This window comes from Orycteropus afer, unplaced genomic scaffold, assembly GCF_000298275.1.
Source record: "Orycteropus afer afer isolate SDZICR_OR568_19922 unplaced genomic scaffold, OryAfe1.0 scaffold00002, whole genome shotgun sequence".
NCBI lineage: Eukaryota > Metazoa > Chordata > Mammalia > Tubulidentata > Orycteropodidae > Orycteropus > Orycteropus afer.
This window is the reverse complement of record NW_006921589.1, coordinates 10,381,168-10,403,338: the sequence shown is the minus strand read 5'-3', so window position 1 is coordinate 10,403,338 and position 22,171 is coordinate 10,381,168. Positions and strand designations below refer to the sequence as shown.

The following is a 22,171-nucleotide window of genomic DNA, read 5'->3' as shown; positions in this document are numbered from 1 at the left end:
ACCTCATGCTTCTATCTCCTCCTGCCCACCCTCTTTTACATCTTTTATAAATGTGCCAAACTGTGTGGCCTCTGCCAGGAGTGGTGGTCTTCAGTGGCTGGCAGTGCTATGAGCCAAACTGTGAGCACAGCAGCCCTTGGTCCCCATGTACCAAATGCAGAGGAGCTCTGGAGAGGGTCTGCCTTCCAACGTCACACAGAGAGGCAGGCAAAGAAGCTGTACCATGTTTATTGTCTCTGACAACTTTGGCTCTCCAGCCCCCCAGCCCCACCAGGGGTAAGGGCCTCTCCTTCCAAACTGTCTGAGGTACTGCCTGGCTGGCTTCGGTCTTCCTGGCTCCCTGCAGAGGCATGACTGCACGTGGGGCACAGAATAACGCCCCTTTCCTCTCCCCTGGAAGAGCTTGGTTACCCACACGGGAAGAGCTGCCCCCTACCCTTTCTGGGCTTGAGGTTTTTGTAGGGGCCAGGAGGTGGGGGTGAGGTGAGGTGGGACAAGGCCCAGCCTCTGGACAGATGTGCAGTGGAGGGTGGGGAATATTCTGTGTAAGAGGAAAGATGTAGGACTAGATCAGGAACCTCTGTCTAGTCTGGTGTGGGCCTTGCAGAGAGAGCAGAAGTCAGCTGGGCAGAGAGCAGGAGGGAGGGGTGGGCAGGTGAGGTGCACAGGCCAGCCAGGATAGTGGGAAGGAAGAGAACTGGGGCAGAGATGGTGTGTGTGCGCCGCACAGGTTGTAGGAGAGACCAAAAGTGGAAGTAGAAGGGAGTGAGGAGAGGCCAGGACAGGGAGCAGGTAGGAATGTGGGCTTGGCTGTCCTATCGGGGCTCCCTGCTCTCCTCAGTCCCGGGTGGGATCTTCCCCAGCCCTGCCCCAACACGTTCCACAACAGACCTGCGTCCCAAATCCTGCAAAGCTCCCCTAGATATGTCTCAGCCCACAGGTTACCAGGTGCCCTCCCCTGCCTTCCCAGCAGCCCGCCCATCTGACCTCTACCCAAGGCGGCTCTACTCACCCTCCACCAGCAGCCGAGTGCAGGCACTGTCCTGGCCAGCCTGGCAGCAGTAGGTGCCCTGGTCCTCGGGTCGCACGTCATGGATGACCAGACTGTGGGTGGGGCCGTGGCTGCGCAGCTCATACTTGTCTCCCGGGCACAGCTCAACCCCCTCCCGCAGCCAGCACACGTGGTCCCCCGAGCGGGACACAGTCACCTCCAGCACCGCCCGGCGGCCGACCAGAACCGTCTTTTCGCGAGGTGGCCGGCGGTACATCTGGAGGGGCAGCGCTGGGGTGGGAGAGGCGAGGCTTAAGTTAATAGGACACGCAGGACCCCAGGGAGGAGAGACGCAACTTCCCTCCGTGCGACCTCCACTTCTGGCCGCAAGCTTCTATGCTACCGGTCCGTTCCTCCGTACCTGAGCCCCAAATCTTTCCCTTCCCATCTCCGCCCCTGGAAGCGCGCTGCCTCCCTCCCCTCGGCGACCTGCCCTCGAGGGGAGGAGAGGGAAGCAGCGCACCTAGGACCCGCCGCCAGACGCCGGTCCCAGGGCAGGAGGTGACGGCCACTCTTCGCCGTCCCCGCCCCAGCGGCTTACCCTCCACCTCCAGCTGGGCCGCGGACTGGGCAGGTCCCGCCTGGAAGCAGACTTCTCCAGCGTCCTCGGCGCGCAGCTCGCTCAGCAACAGCATATGTTTCTTCCCTGGGAGTGAATAGGGGCGCAGGCGAGGTCGGAGCCGCCCTGGGGGAGGACTCGGGGACAAGGGCGGGGCCGGAGCAGGCCCCTGGGTCGGCGGGTAAGCGTGCGCACAACTGGGAGGCCGAGGGTGAAGGGGAGCTGTCGGGGGCGGGGATGGGGGGGGGGCAGCAGGCTCAGAGCAGAGCCGGGAGGCGGGGAAGACCAGAGACAAGCTCTTGCACCAGGGGCGGAGCTCATTCGAGCTGGAGGCGGGACTTATCCTAGTGGGGCGGGGTCGACTTGAGCTCTGGACCCGGCAGCGCGGGGCACTAGAGGATGGAAAGGTACCCAGACCTTCCTGTCGGATGCGGATGCGGCCTCCAGGTCTCAGAGGGCGTCCTCCGAGCTGCCAGCGCCCCGTGATCTCTGCCTCCGACACCGTGCACTCGAACGTGGCGCCGTCGCCTTCCCGGGCGCGCACCGACTGAAGCTCGGAGAGGACTGCCACCGCGCGCTCTGGGGCGGAGCGGCGAAGTGAGGAGGGGCGGGGCGAAGGCGCACGCCAGCACGCCCTCGCCCTGCCTCCTCCCGGGAAGCACAGGGGCAGCCCCGGGCTGGGCCAGTGTCGGGCCCCCGCATCGCTCATACCCACCACGCACTGCCAGGCGGGCAGGCCCGGCGCGAGCCGTCCCCACTGTGCAGCTGTAGGTCCCGGCGTCCGAGAGGCCGCAGCGCCGCAGCTGCAGAAGGCGGCGCGCGCCTAGGGCCTGGAGCCGGAGCCGAGAGCTTGGGGCGAGCGCGCGCCCGTCCTAGGGGCGGGATGGCAGAAGGTGGGCGGTAGTGCCCTTTGTTGGTGCCAGACAGCTTCTAAACGCTTTTGTGCTTGTCCTGTGTCCCCCAGGTTGGGGTCAGGCGGGCCAGGGGTTGGGTCTGCCGGCCATGGGCCGTCCTGCGCTTTCAGAGCCGCTCCAGGAGCCTCACTGGGAAGATGTCACCCCTTCAAGGCCAAGAAGGGGGGCCATGGGTCCGAGAAGCCTAGTCTATGTCCCGATGGCACGGGGCGTGAGTTAAGATGCAGGAGTTAGGCAAGCTTGAATTCAAACATGGGTTCTACTCCTGCTGTCTGGCCCTGGGCAAGCAACTTCAGTACATTGGGTCTGTTTCCTCATCCATAACCTGGTGGGAACCAGTGGCGTCACTACGGGAGCGCAGGGGATACGGACTGCAGCCCCTGACACTATCAGAGTTCGGCGGTGGGCGGACTGGCGCTGCGAGGGCAGAGGCCGCCAAGGCCATGGTGTCACTAGTGTTGGTGTCACCCGTCACCCAATGCGGTAATTCCTCACCCTCACCCCCACCCCGTGCCACACCCCAGTTAGAGTCGGGCCACTGAGTCTTCATCCGGGCGTAGGGGAGGGTCTCCGCCTCGGCCAATGGGAGAGAAAAGGAGCTGCGGGGGAGCTGCAGGGGGCGGGGCGAAGCTAGGCCACTCCGCCTACCGCGGTGGCGGTTCGCCCGCGGAACTCGCCCGCGTTGGGGTGCTGACACCAACTCTAATGACCCGCTGGTGATAAAAGACCTACGTCAGATGTTGTAAGGATTACAGAATTAAATGTTACATATACTTAGCACAATGCCAGGCACATCACTCAGTAAGTGTTAGTTCCTGTTTGGGGCGTTATTATTATCATGAGGTAGTAGTATTGTTGTTGTTACTCTGGGCTGGGGCTGGGCTTCTGACCTTCTCCCAGGTGACATCAGCCAAGGCCTGGGAAAGCTCGCACTCGAACGTAGCTGTGTCGCCCTCAGTCACCTCTAGGTCCTGTGGCCCCCACACAATGGTCACTGGGGCCTCTGCAAGTTCGAGAGGGAAGACAGTGCAGAGGGAGCAGAGGTAAGGGCAGGTGGGGACTCAGCTTGCAGAGACAAGGACACACCTGGGCTCAGTGGTGGACACACGTAGACAAGGTGACCAGTGGGGGACATGCTGGGCCAAGTGGTCAAGGAGGATGCTGGCCAGTGGGAGACACAGCAGCATAAAAAAGGTGAAGGGGGCAAAAGTGGCCAACTGAGGTGGTTAGTGCCGGCCATGCTTGGGTTGGAAGGGCATGGAGGAGACTGGGTCAGAGAGGCCAGTGGACCATGGGCAACAGGGGTGGTGGGGGCCACATCTGGCTGGATGGAGCAGGAGACACACTGTCCAGTGGGAGGCACAATGGGTTCAGAGGAACAATGGGGGGACCCTAGAGCGGGTGTGGTCAGTGGGAAACACACTGGCGCTGGGAGCAAAAATGCAAGGAACTGGAGCAGATTTGCTGGTGGAGCCCCTGTAGGCAGGCAGGCAGGCAGTGGACTGCAGGGACTGGTTGGAGGCTACACTCAGGCAGGCAGCAGGCAGAGGGGGCCACAGAGGGCAGGCATGGTCAGTAGGACCATGCTCAGAGCAGTTAATGGGGCTGTGCTCAGGAAGGGAAATAACAGGGCCCACACTGGCACAGGCATGCCCACAGTGGCACGGTTAGTAGATTGCACAGGGACGAGTGATCAGGCAGGGCCATCACTGGGGGCCACCTGGGGCCAAAGGCTCAGGGGAATCCCACTCAGGCAGGGAGGTGAGTAAGCACCACACTGGTACAGGTAAGGTTAGCGGGAGCACATGGGCAGTGGGGTCAGCAGAGCCATGCCAGTCAGCAGGCAGGCAGGCGGGGTTCCAGGGTCACACCTCTCACAGTGAGTCTGGCTGCACAGCGCAGGGAATCCGCAGTGAAGGAGATGCAGCCAGAGTCAGCCAGGCCCAGGCCACTGAGCACCAGACGGTGGCTGTGGCCCTCTATGTGAATGTGGCATTTGGGCCCGGGCTGCAGCCGTACTCCGCCTCGGGCCCACTCCCCAGCCACACCCTCCTGGGATAGCTCCAGCTGGAAGGTGGCACTGCCTCCCTCCATAATGGTTATATCCTCCAGAGGCCGCAGTGCCCTCAGCTGCTTTGCTGGTGTGGGGAGGGGGTAGGGAGAGAGGGAGGATGAGGGCTCCAGCTCAGGGAGGGGGCTGTGGGGGGCTCACCCATCCCTCGGCCCTGCACACACCACCCCCAACATCCAATCTGCTGAAAGGAGTTCAGAACCAGGGTGCAGGAAGAAGGTAGCAGAATATATTGGGGTTAGGAGAAAATAACAAAGGGGTGCAGTGTAGTTAGGGGTTGGGGAGTCTGGTGAGGGGTGCCGTAACACTGGAAGGAGCACAGAACTTGAAACCGGCACACCTGGACTGGACCTTGGTTCTGCCATACCACCTGTATGCTGTGTGACCTTGGCAAACTGCTTGAGCTCTCTGGGTCTTAGTTTCTCCACTTGTACAAGGTGAATGATGTTGAGATATAGATTTATCGTGAAGATTAAATGAATGAAATCCATGAGCAGAAAATATATATCACCACCACCACCAATTTCCCAGGCTCTGTGCGGGCGTTTTCCACACATTATCTCAGTTAATGTTTCTAAAGACTCTTGAGGTAGAGATCAGTTCTTGTTTCAAGTGAAGAGACTGGGGTCAGAGAGGTTAAGTAACTTGCATAAAGTCACACAGCTAATGGGGGCTTGGAGGACAAGGGGTGCTATTTGCCGGCCATCCCTGCTCCTCAAATGGGCACGTCAGTCTCTGAAGGCAGAGGATAAACATGGCAGGTCTCCTGGAGTAGAATATTTATATTTATAGCAAAGCCAACTTAGAAGTAGGAAATGGAATGCAAAATCCACATGGACTGCCAAGGCAGAGTAGAAAACGTTAGAAAAAGACAAGTTTTGCTTTGGATGGGCAGCATTGGGGCACACCCCTGGACCAGAATGGCCAGGGCTGACTTTCCTCAGTGTAGAGGGGCACTTTGGTGGGTCTGAGGGATCCTGGGCCAGCCAGGCAGGGCTGTGCCTCAGGTATGTGATGTGTTAGGAGAGGACGGAGCACTCACGCCTCACGCTGAGCCTGGCCAGGGTTCGATCATGGTGGCTCTCACAGCCGTAGGTGCCCTGGTCGGCCAGTACGATGCCATGGATGAAGAGACGGTGGATGTGGGCATCCTGGGCCACGGACAGCCGAGAGTCATGGGGCAGGGGCTCCCCGCCTCGCACCCAGCGCACGGCCCCAGCTGCACCCACCCGGCCTGTCTCCACCTCGAGGCACACATCTTGGCCTTCCTCCACGCGCACATCCTGCAGCCTCCGTAGAAAGAGGAGCTCAGCCTCTGGGGAGAAGAGCAGAGGGAAAAGGAGGGCTATAGAGCCGGGTGTGGGCAGAGGCCGACCCTCTCATCTCACTGGTCTGTCCTTGGGCAGAGGTGTCAGGGCTGGGGTACGGAGCAGCCTCGCTATTCTATGCCCATAGGGAGCAAACCTCGAACGTGGAGCCGGGCACTGGTGGCTGTGCCCCCTGCCTGGGCCGTCACAGTCCCTGCATCCTCGAGCTGGCAACTTCGCATGGTCAGTGTGCGGCTCGAACCATTCTGGGCAATCTCCAGCTGGGGTCCTGGAGTGACAATGGCTCCATTGCGCAGCCAGGTGACTTCTGCGTCTGGTGGGGAGACTTCACAGCGGAATATGGCGTCATCGCCCTCGTGGACAGTTAATGGTGTCAGCTCTGAGACCAGCTTCACCGGTGGAGGTTCTAGGGATGGATCAGGCAGTGAGCTACCTAGGTCTCCCCCTTTTCTTGTATCCCCTCCTTGGGGTCCATGTCCTCCTTCCTGTCACTTAACATGTTTCCTGAGGACTGTGTGTCAGCCATGAGGGTGTCCCCAAAGCATAAAGTGCCAAGTCCCTGCCACTCCTCAGCCAGCCCTACTCAATCCAGCCTAGGGCCTCCCCCGCTTTCCCAACTCCCTACTAATGATATATCATTGACCAAAGACTCTATTTGCACCATTTAATTTTCACAATGCCCCTGTAGGACACGTATTGTTGTCCCCCTCCCCATTTTAGAGCTGGGGCTCAGAGAGGTGAAGCAACTTGTCCAATGTCACACAACTACTGGGTAGCATAATCCAGATGTGAATCTGATTTGAAACTGGGTTGGTCCCTGGGTCACTCCCTTGGTTGGGCCCTCAGTAGTCTGTACTTTTAACCACTAGGCTACACTTCCTCGTATCTGAGGTTCTGGAAATGGAGCCCCAAGCCGCCTCTGAGTAACACTTGTGCACACATGGGTTGGAACTAGAGGCAAAGAAGGAAGAGGTGAGGGGGTGTGGGGATGGAGCATGGTCCTCGGGGGTACAAGGGTCCAAAGGGTGTGGGGGTGCACTGTTACCTTCCACGATGACGAGGAAGATGCGGCTGTCTTGGGGCGTGTCGCACAGGTACTCCCCTGCATCCCTGCTGTGTGCCCCCCGCACCCGCAGCACCTGCCTGGCCCCGGCCTGCTCCAGATGTACCCGCCCCTGGCTCGACAGGCGCTCCCCGTCCTTGTACCAGCGCACGGGGCCACCTGGCCCGGAGAGGTGCACCACCAGCTCTAGGTCCCCACCTGGAGTGCTGCGGACCCTCGTCTGGGCTGCCTCGGGGGCCACCACCCGCACGGGGGGCTCTGTGGGGGTCAGAGCTGGGGGTCACTGGGCAGGGACAGGCTCAGGGGCTACACGGAGGGTAGGGAAGAGGGATGGGGAATGGTACTGAGATGGGGTGAAGGGTGGGCAAGGCATGCCAGATAAGTGAGGAGATTCATGGGGTCTGGGGTGCTGCTCTCATAAACTCACCAGCCACCTGGACTGTGAAGCTGAGGCTGGGGGCCCCCGGGGCTGCCCCGCACTGGCAGGTGTAGAGGCCTGTGTGGGCTGGAACCGCAGACTGGATGTGCAGGATGCGGCGGGGGCCCTCTGCCTGCAGCTCTAGGCCCTCACCCTCCTGCACGGGCCTCCCATTGTGGCTCCAGAGCACAGGGGCACTGGCCCGCGACAGCTCACAGCTCAGCACCACTGGCTCCCCAGGGGCCACGCAGAGTGGACTGGGGGCCGTCTCCGGGGCCAGGAACTGCACGGGGGACTCTGGACAGAAAGAGGAAGATGTCAGCCCAGGTTGGCTCCCACCTCCCCCACCTGGGCTGGCTGGGAGCACCCACCGGCCAGGCTGACATTGAAGGTGACAGCCTCATCACGGGTCTCGCACACATACTCCCCAGCATCCTCGGGCTGGGCATGGGGCAAGGTCAGGGTGCGTGCAGGTCCTTCCGCGCCCAGCTGCAGAGTGTCCGAGGCTTCCACTTCCAGCCCATCCTTGTACCAGCGCACCTGCGACCCAGCTGGGGCCACCTCGCAGTGCAGCTCCACGCGCCCTGGGGCGCGGAAGTGCAGGTCCAGGGTGCGGGCCGCCGGGTGCACAATCCTCTCTGGAGGGGCTGGGACAGTCGGAGAGAGAGTATGTGAGCTTGCCCAGCAGGCCTTTCCCTGCCTCTCTCACCCTTTCACAGACCCGGCAGCACAGCCCCCTGCAGCTTGGGCTCAGGACCAGCTACGAGCCCTGGGCGCGTAACGTGTGCCAGGCACTGTGCTGGGCTCACTGCAGCCCTCTCCTGGGTGACTCCTGACCTCTCCCTAAGAGGTGCTTACTGTTGGCTTCACTTTCCAGGTGAGGACACTGGGCCTCTTTACAGGAGACTGGCTTGCCCACAGTCACACAAACAAAGAGGTAGACCTAGGCTCACACCTAGACCTATTTGAACCCACCCTGTGGTTCTGCGGAAGAAAGACTTGGCAATCTGCTTCTATAAGGATTACAGCCTAGGAAGCCCCATGGAGCAGTTCCACTCTGTCACTAAAAAAACCTAACCAAACTCACTTCCATGGAGTTGATTCCAAACCATAGTGACCCCTCCTTGGGTTTCCAAGGAGGTATCTCTACAGAAGTAGATTGTTCAACCTTCCTTCTGAGGAGTGGCTGGTGAGTTTGAACCTCCAGCCTTCTGGTAAGCAGTCAAGTGCTTTAGGCACTATGTTACCAGAGCTCCCCTACTCTGTTACAGGGGGTCATTCTCAGTGCAAATAGATTTGATGACATCCAATGACAACAACTGTAACTCCAGCCTCAAGAACAGTGCCTAGCACATAGTAGTTGCTCCCTAAGTACTTGCTGAATAAGTGAATGAAGGAACGCTCCTAAAAGCTGGGCTCTCTCCTACCAGATGCTTCATCACTGTCCCAACTGGTTTGGGCAAAGCAAGGCTCTTGGTTGAAAATGAGGAGCCTGGGGATGGGGGAGGCTGGCAACAGGCTGGAAGAGTGGCTTTGGGAAGTGGGGTGGGCTTGGGCCCCTGCCTTTCTACCTCCCTAGGGCCCCAGAGACTGCCCACCTGTGACGGTGACATTAAAAAAGGCCGAGTCATCTCCAGCATCACACACGAACTCGCCCCCATCCGAGGGCTGGGCGGCAGGCAGCACTAGGCGACGGTGGGGCCCGTCGCTCTCCAGGACCAGCGCCTCACTCTCCTCTACCTCCAGCCCGTCTTTGTACCAGCGCACAGGAGCATCCTCCCGTGACAGCTCGCACATCAGCACCACGCACTCCAGGCTTACAGCGATCAAGGTCACCTCATCCCGAGGGTATATGATCCGTACTGGGGGCTCTGCAGGGAGGGGACAAGCACAGCTGTCACAGACTCACCGCCCTCCTCCCCAGAGCCACACACTGACAATAGCAATAATGTGATAATAAGAAATAATAGCTCTCCAGTCCAGTGTCTGAAATCCCTGAGGGCAGATGTGTTTCAGAACCCAAAACTGTAGCACGAGGACACTCCATATTCAATCACACTAACGTTTCTGCAGAGTAACTCAGACACAGTCACCCTCAACAGGATAATCAAAGAGTATAAACAGCTTTGTGGCAGTTAAGCTCAGGTTTTACAGAAATGACTTTGAGTACTAAACTTACAGAAAGTCTTCATTTTAAGAGATTTTTGGGTGTTGGAACTATGGATAAGGGATTGTGGGCCTGTAATATGTGACATAGTGCCTATGGCATTTGACTGCTAACCAGAAGGCTGGAGGTTCAAACCCACCAGCCACTCCTCAGAAGGAAGATTGGGCAGGTGTTGGCATTTCGCAAACACAGACGCTTCTGTAGTGATACCGCCTTGGAAACCCAAGGAGGGGTCACTATGAGTAGGCTCCAAATCAATAGCAGTGAGTTTTTTTTTTTTTTTTTTTGCATAGCAAATGAAGGAGGCCTGTTGATGCAATGGTTAAGGCCTGGCTGCTAACTGAAATGTCAGCACCCACCCAGAGGCTCTATGGGAGAAAGACTTGGAGCACGTGCTCCCGTAAAGGTTACTGCCCAGGACATCCTGTGGGGTAGTTCTACTCTGCCACGTGGGATTACTGTGAGTCAGGATTGACTTGATGGCACCTAAGTACACTGGGCAATCTACTCCTGTAGAGATACCACCTCGGAAAACCAAGGAGGGGTCGCTTTGACTTGAACTGACTTGATGGCAGTGTTTTTTTTTTTAAGTACAGTAGCAAATGTTTTTTCACAGCTTCCCAGGGTACCTGGCACAGTCCTAAGTATTTTCCCTCTATTAACACATTTAAGCCTCCAAGAATCTTGTGGTTAGCTGCTGTCCAGTTGGTCTGCCTCACAGTGACCCCATGTGTCACAGAGAAGAACTGTGCTCCCTAGGATTTTCAATGACTATGAGGAGCTCTGGTAGTGTAGTGCCTAAGGCACTTGACTGCTAACCAGAAGGCTGGTGGTTCAAACTCACCAGCCACCCCCTGGAAGGAAGGCTGGGCAATCTACTTCCGTAGTGATACTGCCTCGGAAACCCAAGGAGGGATCGCTATGAGCTGGGTCTGACTCGTGACGGCACATAACAACATCATGATGTTTTGGAAGCACATCGCCAGGCCTTACTTCCCAGATGCCTGTGGGTGGGTTTGAACGCCGGTCTTTCACTTAGTTGTCTAGTGACTAGGAGTCTAGGGACTCCACAGCAATCCTAGGAGGTATGTATTGTTTCATACCCATTCTCCACATTAGGAAACTGAGGCAGAGTGTTTCAGCAACTTCAATGCCACAGTGGTTATCCTTACTCCAGGGCAGGAGGGGGAAAACTCATCTGTTAAAGGCAGCTTAGACTCTGCAGGGAGTGGTAGTGAGGATTCCACGCCAAGGCTCACAGCAGCTCAGTCGGGCACTTCACATCTGTGCTTGTGAAATGCCAGCACCTGTCTGAGAGCGCCCCAGGGCTGACTGCTCCTCCGCAGCTGCTCCAAAGTAGTCACCCCTCTCCAGAAAGGGAGCCTTGCCAGTATGGGCAGTGACCAAAGCACTGAGCCCCCGGGCCAGTCAGCACTCGCACCTACTGTGGAGGTCTCCTAGAATCTCCACGCTCCTGGAGACGCTAAAGCTCCTTTAGCCTTTGGCCTCCTTGTGGCCAGGCTGGGGAACTGCTGGCTTCCCAGTCTCGGTGCGCATGAGCAGAGCACACAGGCTCACACTCCGCCCTCCGCCCACTTGGGCCTTGAGCTGGGAGTCCACTAACCCCACCTCCCAGGCTGGAAAAAAAAAAAAAAAAAAACCAAACTCACTGCAGCGGAGTCGTCTCGACTAATAGTGACCCCTCCTTGGGTTTCGAGGCAGCATCTCTACGGAAGTAGTTTGCCCAATCTTCCTTCCGAGGAGTGGCTGGTAGGTTTGAACCACCAGCCTTCTGGTTAGCAGTCAAGTGCCTTAGGCACTACGCATCAGGCTTGTTGAGTCTGGAGGCTCCAGGCTGGTTCTCGGGGACTTGACAAGGCCTGAGGATTGCAGGACACTGCCTGGCTGAGGTGTGGGGCAGGTGATGAGGGCAGTGGGTAAGAACAAGGGACAGCCATGGAGCAAGGGGACCCTGCACAGTCCTGGGACTTCAGCTGTGCATCAGCTTTGCCTCTCCCTGGCCCCCAGCCAGGGTGCTTGTGTCAACTTCCTATGAACACTCTGGTGTTCTGTGGGGAGGCCAAATGGGGGCTAAAATTGTGTGGCTCTGGCCATTATGTCTGGCCAGAGTTCAGAGAGGAAGAGGGTGAAGCTGATTGACTCTGGGCAAGAATATGTGCAGACGTCTTCCTGTGGGTTGTGTGCGCCAGGCTGCAGGGGGGTGGCAGGTCCCCAAGAAGCAAAGCCTGGGCCAGGGCATTAAGAGAGGGTGACAAGACTGCTATAGCAAATGGGCACTCCAGTGCAGCCACGGGTTCTTCTGTGCCACCTAGAGTTGCCTAGGTCCTCCTCGCATCCCAACAATGGAATGGGCACTGGGGGCTGCAGCCTGGGAGTTTCTGGCACCGTGCCACCTTCACTTCCACAGTCATCCTATGCATTTTTCGCTTTGAACATCCTCCTCTCACCTGCTGCCGCCACCCCCATTCCGTGAGCTCAGCCGCGTCCTCTGTACCAGCTTTGAAGGCCCTTCCTGTTCCCTTGACCAGGTTAGCAGCCCCACTGCACCCTATTATAAGCCCTGACACCCCATGCTCTAAGACCCTGTCCTGTGTCTGGCTTTCCGGCGGGGCAGCATGCTACCGGAGGGTAGGGCTCTGTCTGTCTGTGTGCTGCCGAGTGTCGAGAGCCGTTAGCCGCTCCTGTGTGAATGGCGGCTTTCTCCCAGGTCCTCCCTGCCCTCTCCTGGTCTGTTCTCCTGAGCCCCCTGCCCCTTCCTTCACAGCACTTTTCACGAGGTGTCACTGTACATTTATTTGAGTGTTTATTGGTTTAACGCAGGGGTCGCAAACTCCAGTGCCCACAAGGGCCCAGGACGTATGGTCAGTTGCTGAAGCGGTCTGGGGAGAGGCAAGAAGGAGTAGCGGGGAAGGGAGGACTGTGGAATGTGGGCCCCGTATGACGGGGCAGCTGTTACTCAGCGCCAGCTGTTCGTCGCCAAGGGGGGAAACGGGACCAGAGCCGTCGGGTCTTCGGCTTTTTCAAGAGGGCGCCTAAATCCGGATTGTTATTTGAACTGTCCTGACTTTGGTAAGACTCTGTAGGCCAAACACAACATGTCTGTGGGCTGGAGGGGGCCCTGGGGACTGCCCGTTTGCGACCCCTGGTTAACAGCTGCCTCCCCAGCTAGACTGTAAGTTCTGAGGGCAGGGACCACGTGTGTTCAATTTCCAGGTCTGGCTCGGCTGGGCACATAGAAAGTGCTTAGCGAATGAGCCGGGGGAGTGTGGCTATTCCTGGCCTTGGGCCTTAGGAAAGAGCCCGCTCACTTGGATAGGGCCCTGGGCTCTTCTGGGCAGGGACCCTGGTTGCATGCACCCCACCCGCCAATCCGCCTCCCTTGTCCCCAGTGGGTCAGCTCCCCAGGGCTCAGGACTGTCCTTGAGTGGGGCTAGGAGGCTGGGGGGGCCCCACCTGTGACAGTGACGGTGAAGGAGGCAGATTCGTCGTCGATTTCACACAGGTACTCGCCAGAGTCTTCGAGCTGCACGGCGGGCAGCACCAGGCGGCGGACAGTGTCCTCCTTCTGCAGGAGCAGTGCCGGGCTCTCTACCACCTCCTCCCCATCCTTGGTCCAGTGCACCTCAGCCCAGGGCCGGCACAGCTCACAGGTCAGCACCACGCGCTCCAGGCGCACGGCAGCCACATACACCTTGCCACTGGGGTACACGATCCATGAAGACACATCTGGAGAGGGACAGTCATCACTAGGTGTGACAGGCCAGGCCTCTGGGCCTCCTGCCGGCCCTGACCCAGGCCTGTCCCCTACCCCTGGGAAGTGGGCCACATGTTGAAGAGGAGGGATACCCCTCAGACTGTCACCACAGCACAGTCACTCACAGCTGGAGACACACAGTCCCCAGATCTTTCATGGTCAGGAAGACACAGACAGTCACCCCCAATGCACAGCAGCTATGTGGGGCAAGGTGGGGCCCACAGTATCAGCTCTGGATACACTCCATATTCTGAGGGTTGGGCTAGGAAGGCAGGGAGCTGGGGAGAGGAGTGGTGGATCCTCAAAGAATTGGGGTCCCTGTAGGGCACATCCAGGTCCCCACATATTCTGACCCTTCTAGTGCCTGGGCCTACCTGCCCTAGACCCTGCCTTGAAGTACTGCCATCCCCAAAGACGGCCCTTGCAGGGTTTCTCAGGAGATGAGAGGGCAGGGGCTCCCTGGTACATGTGTAGCTGTGCTCAGTGTTTATGACAGTGCTTTTTTGTAGAGTGACTGAGCCTCAGGGTGAAGACCATGGGTGGGAAGAAAGGAGGGTGTTATTGTTATGAACTGTGTCCCTCAATATATACTTGTGGTTATAAACCCACCTGGGAATGGGTTTTCTCTGTTATGTCAATGAGGCTGCATTAGTGTAGTGGGAGGAAACCTAGTGATGCAAGGGTTAAGTGCTTGACTGCTAACTGAAAGGTTAGCAGTTTAAATCCATCACCCACTCCTTGGGAGAAAGTTGCAGCAGTCTGCTTCAGCAAAGACTGAAACCAAACCAAACCTGTTGCCCGTCAGGTTAATTCCTATTCATAGTCTCCATGGAAACAGATTGCCACATCTTTCTCCTGCAAAGGTGGCTAGCAGGTTTGAACTACCGACCTTTCATTTAGCAGCTGAGCACTTAATCACTATGCCAACAGGGCTCCTTTCCATAAAGATTACAGCCTAGGAAACCCTATGGGGCAGTGCTACTCTGTCCTACAGGGTGCCTATGAGTTGAAATTGCTCAACGTCAGGGTATGTCTTAGATTAGTCTCCTTTGAGACAAAAAAAGCAGACTAAGTGAACAACCAAGCAAGAGATGGAGCGAGGGAGATGCCACGCCACGTGAATACCCAGATGAGAAACTTGATAACAGACAAGGACCTTCCTGAGGGCCAACAGGAGAAAGAGCCTTCCCACAGAGGCGGTACCCTGCACCCAAACTCCTAGCCTCCTAAACTGTGTGAAAATAAATGTGTTTGTCAAAGTCACTTGCTTGCGGCAGCTATGCTACGGCAGTGCTAGGTGAGTGAGACAGAAGGGGTCCACGCAGCAGGGGAAGGGAGCAGGGGTGAGCACGACAGCTCCTCAGGCTGTTGGACCCCCACCTGTGATGGTGACGGTGAAGTAGGCGCGCTCCTCCCCAGCGACACACTGGAACTCGCCGCCATCCGGGGGCTGGGCAGCGGGCAGCACCAGGCGGTGATGGGGCCCTTCGTTCTCCAGTACCAGGAAGTCAGTCTCCTCTACCTCCTGCCCATCCTTGTACCAGCACACGGTGGCGTCCTCCCGGTCCACCTCACACGTCAGCATGACACACTCAGAGGTTATGGCATGTACGAACACATGCTCCCGGGGGTCCACAATGTGCACTGGAGGATCTAGGGGGCAGAGAGGGGAACCACAGATGCTGCACACATGGGAGACGCCAGGCCAAACGGGCTGCTTGGCCGGGAGATGCTCTCTCCGCACCGGAGTGGGGCCCAGGAGGGTAAAGGCTGTGCTGCTGTGCAGGGGTTCAGGGCAATGGCCTCCCCCTCTGCACCCCCAGAAGGCACTTGAGGGCATGACAGGTGAGGCATGGTGGGAGTTCATGGGGCATCTGGGTGCTCAGTGGCTCAGAGATGCCTGGGTGGGAACATGAGGGAGGAGAAGCAGCAAAGAATTCACAGTGACAACCACCATTTGTCCGGGCTGAGGAAAGTCACTACCACCAGCCACATCAGGGCCATGCTTGCTGCTGGGTTTATAAGGAAGCCCACGTGTGTTGTCCCAGGATGGTAGGGGGCACAGCAGTGGGATGGCTGACACCGACAGGCAGGGAGCTACTTGTCCCTGGACGCAGCCAGGATTTCTACTGAAGCGACATGAGCTAGTTCCAAGGTTCCCAAAGCTGCCTGGCCAGACTCAGCATTTGTGAAGAGAGAATCCCCGACCCAGATGTCCTATACGTTCTGGCTCTGCAGGCCTGGGGGGGCCGGGGCACGTGCATTTACAGCAAGCTTCTGAGGTGGTTCCAAAGCAGCCAGCTTGTGGACTGGCTCCCGAGACCACTGACCCCTGCACTGAATATTTCTGATCAGCTAAGCCGCAAGGGGAGCAGGCTAAGCTCAGTGTGGGTGCCAACTCCGCCTATGGCGTTTGCTGGCTGTGTGATAATGGGGACATCTCACAGCCCCTTTGGGACTTGTGTCCTAACTGTCACCTGGGGCTACAGTGCCCTTCATCTAGTGGTGAAGATTAAATGAAAACTATATACTTGAAGTACTTAGCATAGCACCTCAGGAGCCCTGGTGGCATAGTGGGTAAGGCATTTGGCTGCTACCCAGCAGGTAGCAGTTCAAACCCACCAGCTACTCTGTGGGAGGAAGATGAGGCACTCTACTTCTGTAAGGATTTACAGCCTGCTAAACCCAATGGGGGTCGCAGTAAGCTGGAATCGATTGGATGGCACTGGGTTTGGTTTTGGGGCTTTTTTTTTTTTTTTTTTTTAGCATAGTACCTAGCATAGATTGAGCAATGGGCTCAAACATACCAAGAGTTGTGAGGATGCTGCAGGTTTGGGCAACGTTTCATTCTGTTATACACAAGGTTGCCAGGAGTTGGAGCCAATTCAACGGCAATTAACAACATGCAGAGTAGTTGGCTCACTGTAAGCGGTTGATAGAGGTTACTCCTGGCTCCCCTTGTGTTAACAGAATTTAGTTCCCTACCCCACACTCAGTGGAGACTATGTATGGGGTAAGTGTGCCCAGGAGCATTAAGAAGCAAGTGTAGAGTGACCTTGAAGTGTGTCCCCTGGCCACCAGATTCTCCCTGTAACAACCCTGAGCAGGGCGAGCGGGGAGGGGCAGGGCTTACGCAGCCCTGCGGCGGCTTCAGCTAGAAGCTGAAGCCCAGGCTGCAAGGTCCTGACCTTGGACAGTGACACTGAAGAAGGCTGAGATCCCTTCTGTCCTGCACTCGAATTCACCACTGTCGCGAACTTCAGCTGAGGGCAGGATGAGGCGGTGTTTACGCCCGTCCACTTTCACCACCAGCAGCTCGCTCTCTGTCACCTCCTGCCCGTCCTTGTACCAGCTCGCTGGGAAGTCCACCCTTGAGAGCTCACAGGTCAGCACCACCCGCTCTGAGGTCGTGAAGTTCACTGCCACTCTGTCCCGGGGACTCAGGATGTGCACCGGGCTCTCTGTGGGTGAAGAAGCATGATCACAGGCTGCTTGGCAGTGGCAGCCCCCTGCCGTATCTTCTCGGTAGGCGCCGGGCACATCAGGCCCTACCCTTAAGAGCAATAGCTTCAGCGTGCTTAAGAATAGAGGACAAAAAACAAAAAATCAAACTCGATGCCATCGAGTCGTTTCCGACTCTTGGCAACCCCACCTTGGGTTTGTGGTATCTCTGTGGAAGTAATTGCACAATCTTCTTTCCGAGGAGTGGCTGGTATGTTTGAACTGCCAACTTTCTGGTTAGCAGTCAAATACCTTAGGCACTAAGCCACCAGAGCGCCTAATAGGGGAGCCTGCTAGAAATGCAGATTCTTAGATCCTCAAGGGTGGAGGGGCCAGGGAATGTGCATGATAAGCCAGCGCTCCAGGTGATGCGGGCGTCGGCTATGCCTGGCACATTTTGGGAAAGCTGCTGGGCATTTCCCTCCAGGTCATCTGCTGTGAGTCTGGCAGCTAACCGCCTCAAAGGCCAGTGTTTGGGTGCCAGTGAATTCCTTGGCCACGCCCTGACTCTCTTCCTCCAGGTGGCCTCATTCCCTCTCCTTCTGTGTCTCCAGGCAGCACAGTAAGACTCAGAAGCCAGACTGCCTGGGTTCATAATCCAGCACCTCCACTCACTGGCTATGTGGTTTTACACATGTGGTTTTACACATGTCACTTAGCAACTCTGTACCTCCACAGGCCACAGTGGGGACAATACCAGAACCTATCTTCTAGAGCTGTTGAGGATGAGAGGAACTGATACGCATGGAGTGATGAGAACTGTGCCTGGCTCACAGGAAGTTGCTATGTTAAGGGTCAGCTATTAGACAATAAGGCAGGAAGCCGGCAAGGGCAAGGAGTCAGGGACTGTATCTCTCAAATGAGAGGGTAACTGCGATAGAATTATATAAACCCCCAAGCGCTCTGGTGATGCCAACGGTTAGTGCTCTCGCTGCTAACCCTAAGGTTGGAGGTTTGAGCCCACCCGGAGGCTCCACGGAAGGAAGGCTTAGTAATCTGTTTCTGAAAAATCAGTTGCTACAAACCCTACTGGACACTCTGACACATTAGGGATCACCAAGAGTCGGAGTCGACTTGATGGCGACTGGTTTGACTTTTTCAAAAACTGCTCCAGGGAATTTGGATATGACACCGACGGAGACAACCATGGGTCCCGTCTGTCTCACAGGCACCGTAATAGGCCCTCTAGACCACTGGGCGCTCAACCCGAGCCCACCACATCCATGTCCCCTACTCCCCTGGCCCAGATACGAAGAGTGAGAACAGCACTTGCTTAGTTACCAACAGGACTGTGTCTTGATCCTACCTGTACACCCCGGTCCCCCTGCACCCACCTTGGATGGTGAGGGCGGCAGAGTCCTGCACTCCAGGGCAGCTGAAGCCGACCAGGGCCCCGCTGTCCTGGTGCTTGACTGACTGGAGGATCAGCCTGTGCTGCAGGCCCTTCTGCTCCACACGGTACTGCAGGGCCCCGGGCTCCACCTGGCCCTCCGGCTCATTACTCTTGAGCTCTTGTCCATTGAGGAACCAGGTGCCCTGGATGATGGTGGAAAGATCGAGGGAGAAGACGGCATCTTCCCCATCGTACACCTGCACATCCTCCAGACCTGCCACCAGGCGAGCTGTAGGCACTGGGGTGGGGGCAGAGTGTAGCCTTCAGAACCAGGAGAGTGGGCACAGGGCACAGGTTACAAGGCATGTAAGAGGACGGGGACTGAGGGCTGGGGAAGGCAGAAGAAATGACGGGGCAGGAACAACCTGGGGCATGAGCTGCTTCGAGGCAGGGTCTGGCAGGACCAGCTCACCGAGGTGGGCAGAGCCCTGGAACACCACGTGGGGACTGCGGCCATGCTCGCTGACTGTGCAGACACGGAAGCGGTAGTCACCCTCAGTGGGCACGCAGTCTCCTGGCACCTCCACGGCGCCAGCTTTCTCAATGCTGAAGCACTGAACCCAGTCTTCAGAGCCCACCTCCTGCCGCTCCAGCCTATAGATGAAGGGGGTCTCTGGAGCTGGCTCGGGGGGCTTCCAGGTAAGCAGGACGGTGTTCTTGTGGCCTTTGAACATCTCTGCCAGCACAGGCGGGCCTGGCGGACTGTGCTTGACGCCTGAGACAGAGGCAGGGTTTGCGCTCAGACCCTGGGCAGACCTCCCACAGCCCTTCCACCTTCATCCACTTTGCCATCCCAGGCTCTGGCATCTGCTCACCCTCCTTCCCTGGCCCTCATGTCCCACCCCTGACAACTCAGCCCCACGCCTTCACGCCCCCACTCACATTTGACTCTGAGCAGAGTGGTGGTCCGGGAGTTGCCCACACTAAAGGTGACCTCGCCAGCATCCTCTCGGGTGACCCCCGGCAGGACCAGGGCATGCATGTGGCCAGAGCTGCTCTGGCAGGTGGCCGGCAGTTCCTCCCCATCACGGCTCCAGCACCCCTCGATTCCAGCCTCTCGCGTTTCTACTAGGAGCACTGCGTTCTCTCCCTCCAGGACGTCAAGCTTCCGGGGCAACCGCTTCAAGATGGGCCCTGGGATGTGGATGGGACTCCATCAGCTCAGGGTCTGGGCACCTGTCTGTCTCAGCCTTGCCTCCTCCCATGGACCAGCCAACCTTTGACCGTCACATTGGCCACGGAGCGCACGCGACCTCGCATCTCGCACAGGTAGACGCCATCGTCGTCGGCCTTCAGCCGGTGGATGATCAGGCGCCGGACGGTGCCCTCCTCGATCTGCTCATACTTGCGGCAGGGCAGCAGCCGCTGGTCCTCACGGAACCAGGCCGTGGGGATGCGGGAGTTGGGGACTTTACACTCCAGCACGGCAATGCCATGCTCCCGGCCCTCTACGTCTTGCAGGGGCCTTGTGAACCGGAGGCGGGGCTCTGCAGAGAGGGGACAGATGAGAAGGTTGTGGAGAGAGGCCAGAACCAGAGGAGGCTCCTCCCACATCATCTAGTAGAGCAGCCCACACTGTTGGCTCTGCTCCCCCAGCCAGCAGGCACTGTGCAATCACAGCAAAACCCTGTCAGAGGCCATGACACTGAACCCCTCATTCCCTTGAGAAAGTCTATTTTAATGATCTTGGGCCTCAGTTTCCTTACTTGTAAAATGGGAAAAGGGTGGGAAGAGGTAGGTCCAGACCAGTGATTTTCAAACTGTTTCCTGTGGCCCCTAAGACGTTGTTGGCTGTTACCAATTCTGACTCATGGCGACCTCCCGTGTGCAGAGCAGAACCAACCCACAGGGTTTTCAAGGCTGTGACCTTCCGGAAACAGACTGCTACGCCTGTCTTCCGAGGCACATCAGGGTGGGTTCGAATGGCCAACCTTTCCAATAGCAGTTAAGCACTGAACCATCTACCCCACTCAAGGGCACCTTACAACTCCTACAAGAGTCTGTGCTGAATTTCATTTTAAAAATAGTTTGGCCATTTTTAAGACGGTATCTTTAAAGCAAGCAAGACTGATGGTGGCGATGCCCACTGCTTTAAGCTGGGCTGCTGGGAAAGCATGTCTGTGTGCAGCTCTGGGCTGTGTCTCTTGAAAGACACAGGGGGCTGGTCTTTCCTGGTGGAGTTACAGTACAGCACCAGCCTGGTGAGTTTGCACGCATACATGGGCACCAGGGAGTACACGTGGCACAGGTGCAACATATTTGACTACATGCCAGGCAGAACATAGAGAATTTGCCAGGTTTTCTCTGCCAGGTTTCTGAGGGGAAACGTTCGACAATAACTAGTGAAGGTGTAATCCTGGGAGTTGTGATGAAATCCTATCATAAGGAGCTTTGTCAGTGTGAGTTTTGTGCATTTCTTTTCTAAATGTTCTGTTTATAAGTAATAGAAGTATTTATTAGACATTGCTGATGATTCAATGCTGAAGTATAAATTTCCTTTCCTTTGACTTCCAGTTCTTTCAAACCCAAGAGCAGTTTAACAGTTATATATATATATATATAAAAGGCAGGATATCTTTCCTTTTGCAAGCTTTCATTTAGTGTAAAGAGCCCTGGTGGTGCAATGGTTATGTGCTTGGCTGCTAGCAGAAGGCTTGGTGTTCGAACCTACCCAGCACGTCTGCTGGAGCAAGGCCTGGTGCTCTTGCTTAGAAAATCCTAGGGGCAATTCCGTTCTGTTGCACAGAGTCACTACGAGTAGAAACTGATTGGATGGCACCTAACAACAAGCACCTTTAGTGTCAATCAGGAAATTTCTCCATGTGAGGCTTTGCAGTCAGGACTTCCCCACAGGGATCAGAGACTGGGTGGGGTTCTGAACCACAGTCTCCATTCAAAATGTATCTAATAAAATAGCCTCTTTGTTCTCCTTGAGCACCTTTACAAGTACATGTTAAAATGTGGACATAGATTTACTCCCATACAATGCTCCTTTGCTGTTTTATATATGGGGGCTCCAGATGGGATTTCAGTGGGGAAGGGGGAGAGTAAACAACAAAATGGTTGGAAATCACTGGACTGGAAGAGGTCAACGCGCCTCTCGGTTTCCATAGCAACCACTCCTTCCAGCCTTTTTTTTTTTTTTTCTTTTCCTCCAGAGTGGTTTTGCACCTCTTGTCTCAGACTTCCTTGAGGAGTTTTGTTAACAAGTTTCTAGAAGCCCTCGAACCTTAATAAATCTTACTCTTCTGGGGGTTGCATGGAAGACAGAAAACGGTTTCTTTCTTACAGTATTTCCCTCCCGTCTCCCAGGGGCGCCGCGGCACCTTTGACGTGCAACTGCACGGCGCTAAGCGTCTGGCCCGCTGAGTTGCGCGCAGCGCACACGTAGAGCCCGCGGTCCTTGGCCTGGCAGTAGAGAACCTTGAGCACGAAGCCGCCATCGCGGTCGCGGTACATGAGGCGGCGGCGGTCGGGCAGCAGCGGGCGGCCCTCCCAGTGCCATTCGATCTCGGGCTCGGGCTTGCCCATCACGTAGCAGCGGAACTTGGCATGCTTGCCCTCGTTCACCCAGAAGGTCTTGGGCGCGCACTTGAGCGGCTCCACCACAGGCGGGGGCGCCTCGTCCGGGTCCGCAGGCGGGCTCTCGGGGGGCTGGTGCACCTGCAGCAGCGCGCCGGCCTGCGCGCGGCCGTGCGGGTTGCGGGCGTGACACACGTAGACGCCAGAGTCCGGCAGCCGCGCCGCTAGGATGCGCAGCGCGAGGCTCACGCCGCGGCCGTCCTCGGCGCGGCCCGGCACGAGCGCGAAGTGGCTGCTGTCCCACACCTCGTCCAGGGCCATCCCGTCCTTCTCCCAGTGCAGCGTGGGCTCTGGCAGGCCTCCCACCTGGCACGTCAGCACCACCTCGGCCCCTCGCAGCACCCACTGC

At 57.2% G+C, this 22,171-nt stretch overlaps 1 protein-coding gene across 1 annotated transcript in view; it reads right to left on the bottom strand.

Annotated features, from left to right (window-relative positions):
* Window positions 1–1,004: 1,004 nt before the first annotated feature.
* OBSL1 (obscurin like cytoskeletal adaptor 1) overlaps window positions 1,005–22,171 on the bottom strand; it is a 21,641-nt gene continuing 474 nt past the window's right edge. Inside the window, exons 2-21 of the mRNA XM_042783612.1 lie at window positions 21,567–22,171; window positions 19,458–19,727; window positions 19,123–19,374; window positions 18,653–18,955; window positions 18,182–18,478; window positions 16,535–16,807; window positions 14,727–14,999; window positions 13,046–13,318; window positions 9,003–9,275; window positions 7,776–8,051; window positions 7,414–7,701; window positions 6,969–7,244; window positions 6,060–6,329; window positions 5,638–5,910; window positions 4,396–4,662; window positions 3,415–3,527; window positions 2,326–2,482; window positions 2,028–2,189; window positions 1,593–1,697; window positions 1,005–1,282 (exon numbers count right to left, since the gene is read on the bottom strand). The exon at window positions 21,567–22,171 is cut by the window's right edge and continues 98 nt beyond it. Coding sequence (XP_042639546.1) covers window positions 1,005–1,282; window positions 1,593–1,697; window positions 2,028–2,189; window positions 2,326–2,482; window positions 3,415–3,527; window positions 4,396–4,662; window positions 5,638–5,910; window positions 6,060–6,329; window positions 6,969–7,244; window positions 7,414–7,701; window positions 7,776–8,051; window positions 9,003–9,275; window positions 13,046–13,318; window positions 14,727–14,999; window positions 16,535–16,807; window positions 18,182–18,478; window positions 18,653–18,955; window positions 19,123–19,374; window positions 19,458–19,727; window positions 21,567–22,171 — 5,284 coding nt within the window. The remainder of the gene's footprint in view (window positions 1,283–1,592; window positions 1,698–2,027; window positions 2,190–2,325; window positions 2,483–3,414; window positions 3,528–4,395; window positions 4,663–5,637; window positions 5,911–6,059; window positions 6,330–6,968; window positions 7,245–7,413; window positions 7,702–7,775; window positions 8,052–9,002; window positions 9,276–13,045; window positions 13,319–14,726; window positions 15,000–16,534; window positions 16,808–18,181; window positions 18,479–18,652; window positions 18,956–19,122; window positions 19,375–19,457; window positions 19,728–21,566) is intronic.